General features: G+C 43.2%; 1 protein-coding gene across 9 annotated transcripts in view; it reads left to right on the plus strand.

The window, feature by feature from the left end:
• PKP4 (plakophilin 4) overlaps positions 1 to 18,573 on the plus strand; it is a 72,162-nt gene that overhangs the window by 15,632 nt on the left and 37,957 nt on the right. For 2 of the 9 annotated variants that reach the window (XM_032114106.1, XM_032114107.1), the window contains exons 1-2: positions 9,787 to 10,558; positions 11,599 to 11,732. In XM_032114106.1, the coding sequence (XP_031969997.1) occupies positions 10,324 to 10,558; positions 11,599 to 11,732 (369 nt within the window). In that variant the 5' untranslated portion in view covers positions 9,787 to 10,323. Of the gene's footprint in view, positions 1 to 204; positions 4,241 to 7,325; positions 7,390 to 8,526; positions 8,614 to 9,786; positions 10,559 to 11,598; positions 11,733 to 18,573 lie in introns of those variants that run through there. The other 7 variants (XM_032114101.1, XM_032114102.1, XM_032114104.1 and 4 more) reach the window with 5 other exon arrangements.

Genomic DNA, 18,573 nt, shown 5'->3' on the forward strand with positions numbered 1-18,573 from the left:
AAATGGAAAATAAGCAGGAGGGGTCAATGAGGTATCTTTTTTTTCTTTTCCCTCTTTTCTTTGCCGTGGGAAAGTGCTTTGATTACAGGCATCCCAGCTCTGTGTTTTCCTCAGAGCTGTTGTTTTGCTGTTTGTATCTGCTTCGATGCAGGACTTTGTTCTCTGTGTCACTTGAATCACCTGGAGTGTGGGTGAGGCAGGGTTATGTGTGGGAAGTGGTACAAAACTGGGTATCACTGGGGTCAATGAACAAACTTCAGTGTTTGGTGTGAGTTGTGATCAGCTGGTTTTGAGTTTGCTGTTTGTTTTAAGGCTGGATTCTGCTGTAGTTCCTGACCTCTGCGTGCTGGCCCACCGCTCCATGCTCTGTGTGTCCCCTGCCCCAGCCATGCACTGCGGAATGCCTGCAGGTGCCAGCTCCCGTTGCTGTCCCAGGGAGCCCAGGCAGAGCTGTGACAGAGCCCACTCCCGAGCTGCCTTTCCATGCTAGTGAACTGCTGCTTTGGTTGCAGCTTCCTGAAGAGTTACCCTGGTCACCCCTCTTTTCCCCAGTTCTTTCACCTAGGTTTGCTTGGTTGCATCTCACAAAGCCACGTGGCAGTGTCAAGACTTTACACAAAATGTGTTTCTCTAGTGCTCTTGTCATAGAACAAAATTAGGTAGATTTGATATAACAAACCCACGCTCTTTCCTAACACTTGCAGTTCTAGTGCCTGTTACTGGGTTTGGTGTACTTAATTGCCCTGCTCAGGAATTAGCATGTGACTAGAATATGGGGCAGGGAATTAAAAGGTAGAAATAAGATTCATGTTGTTGTGATGACTATTTGAGATTCCTTTGATGTTAGCTTTTAAAATATGTTTGAGTCATACTTTCAGTCTTTCGGGAACTGAGGCAGGAAAGCTATCTAAATTGCATCTTCAACTGGTAAACTTTGATGCAAAATGTTGCCGTCTCATGACAAAATTACATGTCTTTACTAGATTTTACAGGAAGAAGTCTTTTTCACTGTGAGAAGAAAATCACATCTTAGGATCTTGTAGTGCTGCATAAAGATGCAGTTCTGCCACGCTGAAGAAAGCCTGTGAATGCTGTTCTTAAAGTTTCTCCTTGTTTTAACTGAGCATCAGCAAAGAACCTGAACCGTATGCCTTCATTCAGGATTTGTTTCGCTTCTTGACCATTTCCACACTCAACATGTAGGTTTTTGTCCCTCTGAATTTTTTTGCTGCTGTATGCTGGCTTGCCTACATTTTGCACTGTGGATGTCTGTTCTGAAGTGTGGTTACAACTACTGACATTATTTAATGTACGATTGACCTGACTTTTTTCCCCCTCTGGCACTTCTGCAAGAGGTCTCCCTGCCTAGCCAGACACTTTAACCTGAGTCTGCCTAATTTTGTAGCTGTGTTTCTGTCACCTACCCCTGCTACGGGAAGGCATATGGGTCACTTGGATGCGAACAGTTTGTGATTTTGTGTTTAGCAGCATTGGCTCCTTCATCTATCTTTGTGGTTTTCCTCAAATTACTCAATTGTCCTTGATCTTTTCTAACTGCGATATCATTTGTAAATTTTCGTGTTCACAACTTTTCATTTCTTCATAAAATATTAGTAGAAATACTAAGTTCTCTGTAGAGTTGTGTAATCCTACTACCAGTACTTTCAATTTTGAAGGGTGAACAAAATCAAATACACCTCAGAAAAATAATACCAGTCTTTGGGATATTGGAGAACTGATGGAAGCATTCATAATTGTGGCCTTAAAAGCCACATGTTTGTTGTCTAATCCTTATATTTTGCTTCTACATTCAAGGGGTTTTATTAGCTTCCAGATTGGAGAGCAGAAGAGGAGAGAGCTTCATTTGCTTACATGTAAAAGTTTGCAGGTAGAGTGTTCTTGGCAGCAAACAGAGTTTTGCTGTGCAGGTCAATGTCAGGGCAAAAGGAGGAGTAAACTGCAGTCTAGTAATTGATAAAACTTCATTTTAATAAAACCTTTTGCTAATCCATAGCCATGTTTATTGGAGAGCAGTGGTATTCCACAATCTATTTTTATGGCATTGAAGAATGTGACATTTTTGTGGTAGTCATTTGATCAGGAACATCCACAGGTAGCACTGAAGAACTCATAAATGTATCCTGAATAGTGGTGTTTCAGCATCATCAGTTTCTCAATTTTGCAGGGGCGTAGTTGGGTTGTTGTCCTTGCCACTGCTGGTTGGTTGCTTGTTCCTGAGCCACGGCTCTCCCTGCAAATGCAGAGTGTGGTGTCAGTGAACACACACAGCTGTCAAAGGGGAATCACTGCTTGCAGCTGGTTGGTTTCTAAAGGCAGGATATGACTGGGGTTGGTAGTGTCCGGCTCCAGACCATCTCAGGGATACATGTTACACCACATCACTCAAAACCTGGCATTGTCAAATCAGGGGGAGGTGTGGAAGTCTGTAACTCTCCAACTGTCTTTTGTAGTGGGAGTTACAGCTGCTAATTTTTATCATTGAGAAAATTCTTTGTATAATAATTTTTTTCCGAATATGCTATATGACAAAATTGAGAAGCATACTTTTATAAAGGCATATAACATAGGTTTGGGTTGCTAATACTTCCAGCTGAGGAATGTCTGCCTGCAGGTAGTGAGCATTATCTCTAGCAATAACACTTCAGCAATAATTTTGCTAGGAGAAAGTACAAGTAGAAATTGAATAGCAGCTGCAGCCATTGTTGTGGTTGGTAGTGGCTATATCTGTTCTTGCAGCCATTCTCATTTAACTGCTGTTTGCTTGTTTGTAGGAGTTTTCAGGTGGGAGATGGCACAGGTATCAGTTTGGAGCTGGGGCACAGGGCAGCAGTGCTGTCAGCACAGCACACTTGTGGATGCAGGTTCTCCAGCTGTCAGTTTGCAAGTTATGTTGTTCTGTGATATTCATTCTGAAGGACTTCATACCTACATTGATTGCATCTATTCCAACACCAAACTGAGAGTTTATCCTATGCGTGGTTGACTGAATAATTGATGAATGTCCTTTTCACCTGACAGTCTGTTTGGAAAACCTAAAATCCTTCTGGGATGCTGCATGTCCCTCCTCCCCCTCAGTCTGCGATAGAAGAGAGGCTGAACTTTATCCCTTGAGATCAATCTGCTGTCTGTTTGCTAGTCTGCAGAGCTGACTTTGAGCACTGTGCTCTGATGAAGCTGTGTTCCATGGCAGTGGATTTGGATACCTCAGCAGAGCGGAGCAATACAGATGTGGAGCGGCCCAAAGGGAAGGTTCGGATTTGGAGTCCCTTGTTTCTTATAAGTCATGGAGCCTTGTTGACTTAGACTACTGAAAACTCTGTTTATTGCCGTTTAGCTTCTGGTACTTCATATGCTTGCAAAGTGTAAATGCTCTCCAGACATCTGTCACATGACAAAGAGGCTTCTTTTCAGGTGAGCTACAGACAGTGCCTCAGGCCTTGAAGGACGTGGTTGTAAATATGTCTTTATTCAAAATGGTTGTCTTGCTGTACCTGTCTGATACCTTCTGGTGAATGGTTAGTTTGAAAGTTATAAAAGACATTAGTCTCGTGAGCATGTTACAACTAGACATTTGTGGATGTAGAATCTTGCCTGCTCACTGGCGTGGAGTTAAAGTATGTAGCCATCAGCCAAAAAAAAAAAAAGAGACTGTCTTTTCCTAGAGACAAAAATATGTTTATCGAAAAGCTGGGGTAATGCATATTTTAGGATTTTAAAAGGCCATAGTACCAAATGGTTTTTGAACCTGCATGTATTTAAGTGAAAAACAAAAAAAGTGGGAAAAATATATCTTTTAAAGAAAAAGGGATTAGGAAGAGGCTACATTTAGTGGTAAGTCAGTTAAACACATCTCCCACATTTCTCAGGCAGCAGGTCAGGTGTGTATAGGTTTCCTTTTCAACTAGTCAAAAGGGACTCAGTCTGCACAATTGTGCAGGTGGTTTTTATCCTGACATTACTGAAGTCAGTTTCTTCCATGTTTTCATGGAAGATAACGTATTTATTTTCCTGGTTTCATCCTTAGGTCTTCATGAACTTGTGCACTACTAATGCCCATAAAGAAAATATATCTCTGAACACAGTGGTTAGCCTGTAGTGGGATGTTTGGAGTATCTTCACTTACTGCATCTGGAAATTTCAAACCCTGCTTTTTATGTAAATGTTGGAGCCATCTTTCACAGAATTCATTTTTAGTTGCTTGCATCATCTTTGCAAGTGGGTAAGTTGTCATCTGCTGCCTCTCCATCCAAACACATTCCGCAGGCTGGCAGACAGAACGCAGAGTGTGGTTCAGTCATTTGGCTGCAAGAACCTTGAGCATGTAAATCCCAGCCTGGTTCTTAGGTGAGCAACACTCTGGCCTTGCAGCAGGATGGAACCAAAGGGTGCTATTCCTACGTGGAAGTGTACTGACAGTTCTGTGAAGGAACTTGAAAACAGATAAATTTTAATCAAATCTTCCTGTAAAAACTAGAAATGTAGTACATCTTGCTTAGGTTTTGACTTTTCATGCACGCTGTAAAGGATGAGAAGAGCAGAGTCTTTGACCAAGAGCTGAGATGTGCCTTGTTGCTCTAAGTGTAGATATACAAGAATAACTTCGTCATGTAGTAAAATAACATTAGTGTCCCAGCAAGTTGATTTTAGCTTATAGGAGCTTTCCCCCTCTGTACTAATGAGTGATTTACTCTTGTTGCTTGAGTTACCCTTGTGGCTAGATAAATATGAGGATTTTCAGTGACGAGATGTTGCCTTTTGTTTTTCTTATGTTGCCCTCCTGAAACAAATCCAGCCCATCCTATCCTAGCTGACAGAGTTGGTAAGAATTGTATTCCCTCTTCAGCGTGGATTGCGCTGGTGGCTCTTCTTACTGGCTGCAGTGGGAGGCTTGGAAACAGGGAACATAGGTAAAGAACAAATTTGGAGGAATAACCAATGTAAGGAAGGCAGGAGGAATACACAGGGAAGGGATGAGGAAGTTGTGAAAAAGAACCACTTCTGTGTGGCATCAATCTTCAAAAGGTCTGGCTTTTTCTTGGGCCTGCACTAAAAGAAGTGTGATTATTCAGTACTGACAAAGCTGTCTGGATATGTCTAAGAAAACAACAAGAGGAGCACAGGGAATAGAGACTAATGAGAATGAAAACTTAAAGCATGGTTTACTACACTTGGCTTAGTGATTTCTCATATTTCTTCTCTTCTTCTCAGTTGTATATTCTTCCTTGTGTCAGTGATTACTTGGCTGCAAGATTGGCTGGCTCAGGAAAATACACCCCCATCTCGTCCCCAAAAGCATGGCTGTGTCAGATGAACTCACTGAACATGCTGGCTTTGCAGCTGTTTGACCAGTCGTTCAGACACAAAAGAAAGTATTTCCCACGTTCCTTCCCTGTATGCTGAGAGCAGTGTGAGGGCCCGGAGTGGCCTGCTGCTGAAGCCAGCTGGTGACTCTGCCCAGCGCAGTGCTGGGGTGCTGGGGCTCTGCAGAAGGAGAAGGGCTGGGAGGCTTCAGGAGTTGGTGTGAGCCACATGAGCAGAACAGGGTGTGCACGGTGGAGGCAGCACTATCCTCTGAAGGGGCAGTTTTGGGGCTGTTTAGGGGGTGTTTGCTTAAGCAAATCCCACAATTGCCCAAGGTGATGGTCCCTGCCAAACCCTCACTGGATGTAAAGCTGAGTCTTTATGGTGGCTTGGTTTGCTCTGCTGTGATTTACTGTGTGGTTTAATAAAGCCACGTGAGTGAGCCTCTACAGCAGAGGCTGAGAAAGCCACTGTTCTCAAAATTGTTTTAGGGAATTTCAAACTGGAGGCTTCAAATAGAACAGCTTTGTCTTCCTTGCACACTTGATCTGGACTTGCCAGCCTGGAGATAGGTTGGCACTGCTTTTGGCCTTTACTTCTAAATAGAGAATTTCAAAATTCAGAATAGGTGTTAAGGATTTTCTTGGACTTATGCTACAAGATGAACTATTTAAGTATTTTCCTGAAAAATTATCCAAGTGATTGAAAGACATTATTTTTATCACAGACTGAAACGCACAGCAAATTCTCACTGTCCTCCATGTTTCCAAGCTTCTAACATTGTGCTCTTGAGCTGCATTAGAGCCATTTACACCATGCACAAATCTGTATTCTGCAACATCCACCAAAAGATCATTCCAGAACATTTAAATCTTCCAGTTCTCGTGTATTCTTTACTCTAGCAGGGAATCTAGCGCGCAAACTTTGATGTTCAGTGATTTTAAGATGCAGTCGGTTGTGCTGAAATGCACTGGACAGAGCTATAAACAGTGAAATACATTTTCTGAGTTTTCATTGTGGCTACAGAGATCCTGGATTTTCAATGTGCAGGAGGAGTTTGAGAATTAAAAGAGCTGGAATACAGGGAAGCATTAAGGTGCATTTCTGATGGTTCCTGTGTGTACTACCTGATCCGTTAGTGCCCAGGGCTTGCAGAGAGCAGCCCAGGGCAGGACTTAGGAAACTGCAGCATTGGGCTGTGGGGGATGAGGGTTTGGACAGCCTGGGAAAGATGTAGGAGCAGTCTCCTGTTCTGAGTGATGTCTGACTGCTCGGCCACGACACCAGATACAGGCAAAATAACTATGAATCTAATTTTTTTGGGGGGATGAAATCTGGTTGCTAGTTTTCCAATAATGAATCAGTTATCCATACCCGAATGAGTGAGTAGCACAAGTCCAAAGAGTATCTTGAGCAGATAAATCCCAGTCCTGTGAAAGGAAGAAAGAGGATTTTTTATTAACTCCTCTCAACTTCTCACTCATATCAGATTTTAAGGCTCTCACAAAACCTGCTCTTGCTATTTCCTGTTCCTGTAAGGTGAAGATGACTTGACCTTGTAAGTTCCTGTCTTTAAGCAGCATCCCTAGACAGAGCTGCGGTGGTGGGGACTGGGCCCTGGAGAGCTTCTCCCACTCCCTTACTCTCCTGTGCTGTCACCTGGGTCATGGGCCTGGCACAAGGGCGAGGTTGGATGAGCAGACTTGTTTATTAGCTCAAGTGTGTACCTAAGTGTTTGTAGGATCAGAGCCAACAGTTGCTTAATGTTGAAATCAAGATTAAAAAAATCAGTAACTTTGCCAGGAAATGTGTTAATTGAAGGAACATCAGTTAAAACAACTGCCTGTGTGAAAGGGTGTAGGTCTCTGATTACATCTCTTGACATTGAGATAGATGCACGTTTAACACTGACACCTTCACTAATAATTAATTTGATTGGTTTTTATCTGGATGTTTTTATTAGATACTCAATACTGGGTATATTTTCTGTTCCAATGAATTAGCACACCTTCCAGCCAGCTCAGAGGGATGTTTTCTGGACTGGTTTGTTTCAGAAATCTACTACAGGTAGGTTGAGAAGTTATTCATGGTGTTGGAGTGAGAAGAGAGAAAACTATGGAAAAGACAAATCGAGATTGAGCACAGCAGTAAAACATTATGGTTTTGTAGTTTTTAGTTGGTCCAGTTAACCATTCATTTAGGCAACATACTTTCAAAGTGATCACTTATGCGGAATCAGCACTGCATTTTTGTGGAATATAGTATATTTTTGGCTTTGTGGCACATTATGGAAGCTTGAAAAAATCAAGTGCTTTTTTTAAAGTAAGTAGCAAAATAAAGGGGTGCTTTGCTTTCTCTTAAGTCTTAAAGAAAACTAAAAACTCTCTTACGTTTAATGGAATAAATACTGCAGTGATTTCAGTGTTTTAAGACATAACTTATCTATTGTAAACTGTAGTTGGAGCTTTGGGAAGAGAAGTATGACCATAATGGCACATGGTACTGGCTTTGGCTGGGGTGGAGTTTATTTTTTTTACAGTAGCTGGTAAGGGGCTGTGTCTGGGCCTTGTGCCCAAGGCAGAGCTGGTAGTGCAGGGCTGTGTCAGTCCCTGCTGAGCAGCACCTGCCCAGCACTAGGACTGTGCTGCCCCTCACCTGTCTTTCAGCCGGCAAGGGAGGAGGCACAGCTGGACAGCTGACCTCACTGACCAAAGGGCCATCCCAGCCCAGAGGGCATTGTGTCCAGCAGTAGCAGCTGGTGGAAGGAGGAGGAAGGTGGACCTTTGGAATGATGGCATTTGCCTTTCCCAGCCACGCATGCTGGAGTCCTGCTCCAGGATGGCTGGGCACCTCCCTGCCCATGGGAAGCGGGGAATGAATTTCTTGCTTTGCCTTACTTGCCCATGGAGCTTTCCCTTTTTCTATTACACTGCTTTTATCTCAACTCAGGAGTTTTTGCACTTTTACCCTTCTATTCTCTCCCTATCCCGTGGGAAGAGGGGTGTGAGCGAGAGGCCCTGTGGGACTGAACTGCCCACTGGGTTTAAACCACAACACCTCTAAGTAGTTAATTGATTTAAAGCTGCAAACATGCATAACTGCATAATTGAGAATTCTATACTACTTTCTCTGTTACTTAAAAGCTTGTCTTTATTATTGTCCTGTATTTTGTACTTCTCTCCTGGAAATCCCAAACCATGGCAGGCATTGCCCTGTTACGTACAGGTGGAGACACAGTGGGATACATGGACCAACAAGCAGCCCCTTCTGGGAGAAGCGCATTTGTAACTTGTGAGTTTTTGAGACTTGTCCTTTTGATTGCTTAGCAGATGTTTCTAAATGAAGGAAAGGCTTGATTGGGTAGTTTTGTTACTTGATATGCTTGCAAATTTATCAGGTCTTTTAGAAACCTGAAACACTGAGTTATAGTCATAAAAGAACTATGGAAAGTGATATAAAAAATCAGACATGACACATGGAATTGTGACGTATTCTGTGCCTTGGGTTCTTACTGCTTGATTAAAGAGTTGGCTTGTAGACATAAAACTTTGAAGAAACCATTTTTATTTTCTAAAACCATAAAGTTGCACATTTGACTTTTCAAAATCCTATTATACAACTATTAGAGGTCATTTTTTATTCTGCTTGCTTAATTGCTGTTTAATGTGTTCTGTAGAAATGGTCCTTGAAGCTTTAGGTACAGCTTGTTACAGTCTCACACAGCAGGTGTGGCAGCCTTTGTATCTGCTAGCTGAAACCAGTAAAAATAGTGTTTCAAAAATATCCAGATATGTCTGGTTACTCATTTGTGGCACCTTGGAAATCAAGTAGCATTTAATGCCACTTTATTTGTTGAGAGTAAGTTCCATTCCAGTCGCAGAGTTCACTGTGGTCTTGCAGTCATGCACACCCACAGGCCTGGAGCTTGCATGAGGAACGCCTGTGGGAGCCGCCTTGGATGAGTAGGGAGGGCTTTGCCCTGCCCTGGGGTGCCCTGACTGTGCTGGGAGAGGAAGGGATGCTCACCATGGGCCGCAGGACTTGGAGATGAGGAGGACATTGTGGTGTGGTCCTTACCTTATGTGCCATATCTGTGGTGAGGGGAGATCTGTGTCTGTGGTGAGGGAAGGTGAGGGGAGATCTGTGTCTGTGGTGAGGGGAGGTGAGAGGAGACCCGCATCTGTGGTGAGGGAAGGTGAGGGGAGATCTGTGTCTGTGGTGAGGGGAGGTGAGGGGAGATCTGTGTCTGTGTTGAGGGGAGGTGAGGGGAGATCTGTGTCTGTGGTGAGGGGAGGTGAGGGGAGATCTGTGTCTGTGGTGAGGGAAGGTGAGAGGAGACCCGCATCTGTGGTGAGGGGAGGTGAGGGGAGATCTGTGTCTGTGGTGAGGGGAGGTGATGGGAGATCTGTGTCTGTGGGAAGGGAAGGTGAGGGGAGATCTGTGTCTGTGGGAAGGGCAGAAGGCAGTGGAGTGGCTCCTGGTGTGGCTGGGCTAGCATGCTCAGGTGTCCTTGCACAGTCCTGACACCAGAAACCTGGCAGGGTTGGGTTTGCGCAGTTTCTTTTTCCATGTTCCAGAAGATAAATGTGTGGATGTATGGTAAGAGCATGCAGGTTCATTTCAGGGTATGGGGCAGCTTCCCTATGCTTCACCTGCAAGGTGCTGAGGGGAAAAGTCCTGCCCGGCTGAGTCTGAGTTGGGCTCCTTCTCTGATGTGTTTGGGAAACAGCTTTTCTTTCTCAGTTTGCCACGGTAGAAGCTGGTGGGTGACCAGGGTTCTGCACCACAGGTTGCCCCCATGACTGCTCCACTGCCTCTCATCACTTATCTCCCTTGAGTTTCCCTGAAACTGTTTGATTCCCTTAGTGGCTGATGTGAAACTGCACGTGAACCATGTCACCAGCCCTTTTAGCAGACCAGAACACCGTGGTTAATAAAGACCCCGTGCTAGCTTTGGAGAGCTCATGGGCCTGAACGGGAGCTGTTCCTCTCACCGCCCACATGCTGCTGTACACAGAGCAGAACAAAAGCGCTTGTTCTTACACCATCACCTCACCTCTACCCGTAGCAGCACAGTACTGCTCTGACAACACAGTGCTCTGCCTTTGCCTGGGCTCGGCGTACAAGCGCAAGGACAGAAACCTTCCAAGAGGCCAGGAATCCCAGGAGAGATCCCTCCAGGGTCGACTCAAGTCCCCCTTCAACACCATCAGAAACATGCAGCTCTGCAGCACAGGTGTGCACTGATCCTGTGGATTGCCCTGTGCTCATTCAGGTGTTCATGGCTAGTAGAACTCCAGACTGAGGGGTCTCACGGGTCTGTTCCTGGCCTTGGAGCCCCTTTGCAGCCTAAGCATCTCCTCACCCTTTGAGTAACGAACGGAACAGGTAAGGAATCTGTTCCTGTTTGTCTGCCCTAGGAATATTGAGTGAGTTTGTTCTGAAGATCTAAAATGAAATATGGGCTACTTCTAACATTAGACCTCACAAGTTTTATTTTCTGAAGGAAATTAAAGCATGGTATCTGTGTAGAAGCTTTGTGAATGCTACCTACTTGCTGTTTCAAAGCGTTAAACACACTTCATAGCTATCTCTGTAATATTAGTTAATAGTGACTTTGATAATTGAACAAATTAATTGGTTTTTTCCATGGATTGGAATTGTTAGTGTGCTGCCTCTGCAATAACACATCTTGGGATTATTGGACGCTAATCCTGTCCTTTCCACACTATCCATAGCCGAGGGCAATTGCTTTAACTTTAGCATTTTAATTTCCTCTTTTGCAAAAAGAGCATTGGAAGCATTGCTCCCATTAAGCTTTTATTACCATAATTAGTCTCTTCCATAGTTTGTTCTTGACAGCAGAGCATTCTGCTGTTATGTGTCATTCTTCTGTGCTGAAGACTGTGTGTGGTAAACTTGTACTGATCCTGGGTGTTCTTAATAGTTAACACTGGTATTTTTCATGCATCTTGAAATTTGCTGGTTTTATTAACCACCACAAAATAGTGTTTTTAAAAATAACCTTGAACCATCATGCTGCCTTCTTGCTCCTGCCTAACCCTCGAATTGTGTAGGTGATTCTGGTCTCCATTTGCAAAGGTGAAACACTGTCACACGACATAGATTGAGATGAGTAATGCAAAGTTCTCTGCTAATTTAGTTAAGTTTGGAAAGCTTATAGAAAAAAATAAATATAAGTTATAATCCTGAAAACTTGGATTTTAAACATCACTGGCTGAAAATGTAAACTGTCTTAAAATCTTGTTATTGCAGGCAAAATGCCAGCCCCTGAGCAGACCTCAATGGTGGAGGAGGGGCTGCCACAGACAGCGCAGGAGACTTCCACGGGCCCAGGCATGGAACCAGAGACTACTGCCACAACCATTTTAGCTTCTGTAAAGGAACAGGTATCTGCCTCGTTTTCAGCAATTCATCAGTTCAGAGTGTGTGTGGAGTTAACTGCTGTCTCTTACAATGCTGGAGCAACTATTATTGTTTGTTTCTGTAGCATGTGACCCAGTGTCACTATAGTATATTTCGTGTATCAGTTTAAGAATCTAAATATAAGGGGTTCAGTTACCTGCATTAAACAGAAGCATCATTCTGGTATTCTGTATCCCTTGGAATGTCTGCACTGCTGTTGTAAGTTAGACTGGAAATGCAGGTTTAGTGTTAAGAAAGAAGAAAAGCTAGTGTAGAATTGATGCAACATTGGAATCAGTCCTTTTAAGTCCTGCAGAGCAAAGTGTTCAGTACACTGAAGTCCTGCACATACAGATTGACTGTGATTAATTGTACTTTATTAAAAAATGGGCTTTAAACTCTGAGTTTGGTTTCAGTTACCAATACCAAGGTACTAATACATTTCAAATCTGCAGCACATTTATGGGTGTATATCTAAAGTGATAATTTCTATAGGAAAAATAAAATTGTGTTTGCAATCAAATTCAGCCTTAATTTGTAAAGATCATTGAAGTGGGAAAAATTGCAGTTCTACAAGGAAACACTCTAGTTAAAGTTTTTGTTCTTTTTTCTTTTTAAATTTAAAGAACACAAAGGGAGAAGGGATACTTTGGCTTTCATTGTATCATGAAATAACGATCATCTTTATTGACTTAATACACAAACCATAACATCTGAACTTCAGAATAAATCTGCTTTGCTGTCTCTGTTTTGGAACTTCCTTTAAGATGAATCAGGATTTAATTCAAGATGGTAGCCCTGAATGCAAACACTTGATATATTAGTTCTTATGTTGTCCCGTATTAGTATTTTTTTAAAAGGTGAGAATTAGGTTATATCTTCTTGAGATCAACAGTTTTCATACCCATAATACCTTTTGTTAAACAAAAATTTTCTGCAGGTTGATGAAATTTGAATCTTAATTTTCATGCCTAAATTAATAGTTTCAAAAGTAATTTAAGGTGACAATAGCAACCCTAACAATTTCTTAGTGGTGTTAAAATTAATATTCACATTTGCAGTGTGCAGGGTATCAATGCCAGAGGCTGTTGCAGTGTGAGAAGTCAGCCAGGAGTTACAGGAACCTTCAGTCCCTTCTCACCAAAGAGCAGTTTGCCTTGTGCCATCTTAACCTGTCACAAATGGCCATTAGGACTCGCTTGCTTAAAGTACGTTTGTGGTGGCTTTTAGTTGGTCCATCTTATGTTGCAGTGCATAGAGGGTGTGTTCATGGTAGTGGCTGGTGAGCTGGTGAGCAGAGTGGTAGTTTCAGAGCTGGGATCTCTAGGCAGGGATCCCACTGCCCAGGAAGGCTCTGTGCTGCCGCTGCAGCCGTGGTGGATCACATTGAGCGAGTGGTTGGGGCAGCGCTCTCTGAAACAGCTTCATACACTAGTGTGCAGTACAGGCATTTGTTAGTGTTCCTTTGCCTGCCCAAGCAATGCTTTTATCTTTTTATTAGTCCTAGAGAAAAAATGATAATGGAATATTTCTTTCTTTGGAAAAGGAGGTTAAAACCTCTTTCGCTTTCCGTTTATAAAAAGACTATTAAATATGTGGGCTATTGCATAACTAAATTCTGATGAAAGCTAAAAAAATTTTATTTGTCATTAATTGTTAGAGTTACACAAACTTCAGAACTGGAGCCTTACTGTGAAATGTACAGACACATAACATGAGTGCGAGGGGAGGAAGATGTAAATTGTCCTTCACTCTTGGAAGTGATAATATGAAAGAATTAAGAGCTGAACTGTTGCTTTCTGGTATTTTTTCTGTTGATAATAATTATGGACACTGACATGTTCAACACCCTTCCTGTGTGGCAGGAAGCCCAGAACAGAATATTTTCCAGTGAAGTTCTTTATTAAGCTTGAACAGAAACTGCTACACTGTTTGCTGTTTCCTTTGCTGCAGGAATTGCTGCGAGGTGCAGCAGGTCAGTGTTTGTAAAATAGAGCTGCCACACCCTGGCCCAAGTACTTCAGAAACACTACAGTGAAAACACAATCAAGAAAAGCCTTTATTATTACTTGTCAAATTGGGCAAGATTTTAGCTTAATAAAAACTTCTAAAAATACTACAGTAGTTCTAAGATAGATAAATGTATTGAATTACTTTAAGCTTTCTGCCATGGCTGTGAGATGATAGTTACAATTATATAAAAAGTTGCACTAATTAGCCTATGAACCCTACAAGCTGCGTCTGAATAAACTTTCCATTTGCTTCCGCTTGTGTTCTTTTCCTAGGACAGCAAAACAGTTTAAAGCAACTATTTTACCAAACTGGAGTGTGTCCTCTGAAGTCTGATCAGTCTCTCATTGAGGCAGGTGTCAGTCAGCTGGGTCAATCTTCCTTGGTCATATTTTAGGAAATGAACACTTCGATTCACTCATAGTTTTATAGAATAACACAAGCAGAACAGGTGTAACCTGGGAAGAAATTTAGATCACTACAGCTTTTTGCTTTTGTGACAAAGATCAAGGTCTGTTCTAAAGTGAAAATATTTTTTGTTAGTATAAATCCCAACAGTGCCACCACAATTGGTTTTGGCTGGGCAGGGGGACAGTTCTGTCATGGTTTACTTTGAGTACTCTGTTTGTGGGAGCACAGGTGGGTGTGCTTTTGAATCATAATCAGGGAGGGACTGACTCATACTGGTATATGTTATATCTCTAGTTGGTGGCCTGCTGAGCCACTGAGACATTCTCAAGTCCATGAGGCCAGATGGGATTCCCTGAGGGCACTGAGGGAGCTGCGGAATAGCTCACCCAACCACTCCCCATTATTTGTCATCAGTCCTGGCTCACTGGGAGGTTCCAGATGACCGAAGGTGCCAGTGTGATGCCCATCCATGCTCTTCCAAGAAGAGTTAGAAGGAGGATTTGGGGAATTACAGGCCTGTCAGCCTGACCTCAGTGCCCAGGAAGGTTATGGAACAGATCCTCTTGAGTGCGGTCACACAGCACATACAGGACAGCCAGGGGATGGGGCATAGCCAGAATGGGTTTAGGAAGAGCAGGTCCTGCTTGAGCAACCTGATCTCCTGCTATGGCAAGGTGAACCCACTCAGCAGATGAGGGGAAGGCTCTGGATGTGTCTGCGTGGAGTCCAGCAGAGCCTTTGATACTGTCTCCCACACCATTCTCCCGGAGCAAGAGGCAGCCCATGGCTTGGACAGGTGCACTCTTTGCTGGGTTCAGAACTGGCTGCGTGGCCAGGCCCAGAGGGTGTGGTGGTGAATGGAATTCCTTCCAGCTAGGGTTGACCACCAGTGGTGTCCCCAGGGCTCAGTATTGGGGCCAGTCCTGTTCAATATCTTTATCAGTGATTGGGATGAGGGGATTGAGTGCACCCTCAGTAAATTTGCGGATGACACCAAGTTGGGCGGGATTGTTGATCTGCTTGCGGGTAGGAAGGTTAGGAAGGCTGTGCAGAGGGCTCTGGACAGGCTGGATTGATGGGCCAAGGACAAGTAAATGAGGTTCAATAACGGGAAGTGCTGGGTCCTGCATTTGGATGACAACAACCCCCTGCAGTGCTCCAGGCTGGGGACAGAGTGGCTGGAAAGCTGCCTGGGAAAGTACCTGGGGTGACAGTGGCTGAACGTGAGCCCAAGTGAGCGAGAAGGCTGAGGGCACCTGGCCCATATCAAAACTTTGTGTGGCCATCAGGACTAGGGCAGTGCCCATCCCCTGTGCTGGTACTGCTGAGGCATCTCCATTTCTGAGGTCAGTTTTGGGTGCCTCAACGTAAGAAAGACATTGAGGGCCTGGAGCATGTCCAGGGAAGGGAACGGAGCTGGGGAAGGGGCTGAAGCACCAGAAGCAGCTGAGGAAGCTAGGGGAGGCTCAGCCTGGAGCAAAGGAGGCTCAGGGGGGACCCTCGTGGCTCTGCACAAGTCCCTGACAGGAGGGGGCAGCCAGAGGGGATCAGGCTCATTCCCAGGGAACAGGGACAGGAGGAGAGGGAACGGCCTCAGGCTGGGCCGGGGGAGGTCAGGTTGGACATCAGGAGGAATATCCTCATGGAAAGGGTGGTCAGGCACTGGAAGGGGCTGCAAAGGGAGGTGATGGAGTCCCATCCCTGGAGGTGTCTGAGGAATTTCTGGACGTGGCACTCAGTGCTCTGGGCTGGTGACAAGATGGGGATTGGACACAGGCTGAACTCAATGGTCTGGGAGGTCTTTTCCAAGATCAGTGATTCTAATAGAGAAATTCCTTTTTAATGCAGGAAAATCCCAGGCCGAAACATTTTCACATTTTTTGTCTTTTGGTGGATTTGATGAGGGATTGTGAGAATTTTGGGTTTGTTGTGGTTCTTTTTTTTATTTTTTGTTTGGGGAGGGGATTGTTTTCTATGAGTTTAGAGGTGGGTTGGGATTTTTTTTCTCTCAAAACATGTATTTCACTTCTAAAATGTTACAAGGCTTCCACACTATCATGGATAGAAGTATCTTAGGAATTGCTGAAACAAGTTTTAAATAAATGTAAAGCATTAAAATGTGTCTATACTTCTGAATCCTGGGGAGTTCTGAATCCTGCATAGAAGTTTAGTTGAGTTCTGTAGGGAGTCTCTTATCCACGTTAAAAGTAAATTGAGTATTTTCATACTAAAATAACAACTTGTTAAAAATTGTAGGGCCAGCATGGTAGCAGTAACTTTTGGGGGGGGGGGGGGTTGGAATGTAGGGCAGCTAATTGCCAACTGCTCCTTGTAGGTTTATGGAATCACTGCTATTTTCTGTGTGCAACCGTATACTGCTGGATTTTGAATGAACTGCTGCTGAATTGACAAGATTAAATGGGATCATTTGGAATTGTGAATTTCATGCTTAGCACATTAGTTTTCAGTGGTTGGGCTGAGAAGAGGTCTTGCAGGAAAAGCCACTCATCAATGCAGTTTTCAGTAGTAACTGGAATATGCTGATGTTAATGTCTTTGCTAAGACAGAAGTATTTGCAGCAGTGGCTGTTTTTTTAGTTTGTTCTTTGGTCTAGCTGTTTGTGACACTCAGAGATGGGCAACTTTTCACCTTTCCTTTAGTAAATGGGTGGCAGAATAAGAATGATTGAATATGCTTTCAGATGGATAATAATACATCTCTTGGGTTTCCCTATGTGTTTTTCTAGAAGTGTTGTTTGTTCAAGACTTCAGCAAAATCTTTTCCTTTTGGATAAGTATATTGAACTGTATCATATAAGTAGAGAATGTGCACTTTGCTTTTTTCCTTCATTATTAAGTACAAATTTTTTGCATCATTTTGGAGATACTTTTAATAGCATTTGGGAGCAGGGAGCAAACCTCTACGTTTTTCAGATGGAAATAGAAGGAAGAATGCATTCTGCCTATTTTTTATTGCGTGTTAAAATATCTTTAGTAGAATGAGAACTATTGATATTAAGTCCTGGAGATTTCCTTACAGTTCAGATATGTAGTGCTGTACATTCAGTACTGTGTAGGCATGTCACTTCATGGAGATACCTGAAAAGAGATTTACTAAATGCTCTTCCAGTAATTGGGCACAAACTTACCACAGTCTCACTTTGAAATTCTGATTTGCACGCATCTAGTGATCAGTTAGGTGATAAATGTGTGGCAGTTCTGAATTGAAGGCAGTACTTTTTGTTAAACGGACTCCCAAGTTTGGCATGAGTGAAACAAAAATCGTGGTCAACATTTTGTGAATGGCTGGAAGAACTGGGGGTTTTTTCCAACTCTCTTAATATTGTGTTCAATTGCATAGGTCATTCTTGTCTATTTAATCCTAAGAACTTTGAGGTTTAGAGTTCCTGCTGTTTAGCAGCATTTTTAGTTTCAGTGAGTCAAGTCTGAGATGTCAACTTCCTAAAGGTCTTATTCTAGGACAAAATAAATGCCACTCCTGTCTCAGGTGAAATAGCTAGCTCATTTCCTTAATCAAAATTCTCTGTACTCCTTTATCCATATGGTGACCTAGAAGTTAATTTTCCTTTGTCCTGTGTACTGTTAGGCTTCAGAGGAGAAACTCTCCTTGAAAAAGAGCCTATCTGAAACTGTGGGTGCCTCTGAAATGTACTGGAGTATTGACACCTTTTGTAGCACACACAGTTTAGATTATCAGCTTGTCTGCTCAGCAGCGGCTGAGCCCTGGTCCCCAGCTGGCAGAGCAGGAGCCTCAGCTCCAGCGCTGACTTAAGCTGCCCGAGCATTGTCACAAAGCTTCCAGAGAGGATGTGTCAGAGGCAGTCCGGGAATGCCTCCAGTGCCATTCTTCCCTCCTGCCACTGGCAACAGTAAGCTTTCTATAAAATGCTGAAATTTTGATCCCTCATCAGCTAGAGCAGCACTAAACTGTTGTACCAGACTAGTGAACAATGCACGCATAAAAGTATTAAGGGCTTTAATGGTCTGCTGCTGTTGAATACAGAATAAGTGTGATCAGCCAGTAATTGTAGCTGTGTCATCTCACATCCTGTAATCTGTGATTCTCTCTACACTGTCCAATTTTTTATCTTTTGTCTTCTATTTTGGAAGATACTGAGATACTGAAAGCATGCAAATGCAGTTGTGTGTGTGAGTAAACTTAATTTTTACAGAAAATATTAAAGTTACTCTGATGTTGTTAGATATAAGTACAGGCTTTTTCTGCAATAGATTCTGGTAGACAATTTAAATGCTGGGTCACTACAGTATGATATCCATTTTGGAAAATACAGTATTCAGTGTGGGTTTAAGTAGTCAGTTGCTTGATCTAGCTCTGAATTATAGCAGTTGGAAACAGAGGACTCTGCACAGAGCAGTGCAAGAG

The sequence above is a fragment of the Corvus moneduloides genome, chromosome 7 (genome assembly GCF_009650955.1).
Source record: "Corvus moneduloides isolate bCorMon1 chromosome 7, bCorMon1.pri, whole genome shotgun sequence".
Lineage (NCBI taxonomy): Eukaryota > Metazoa > Chordata > Aves > Passeriformes > Corvidae > Corvus > Corvus moneduloides.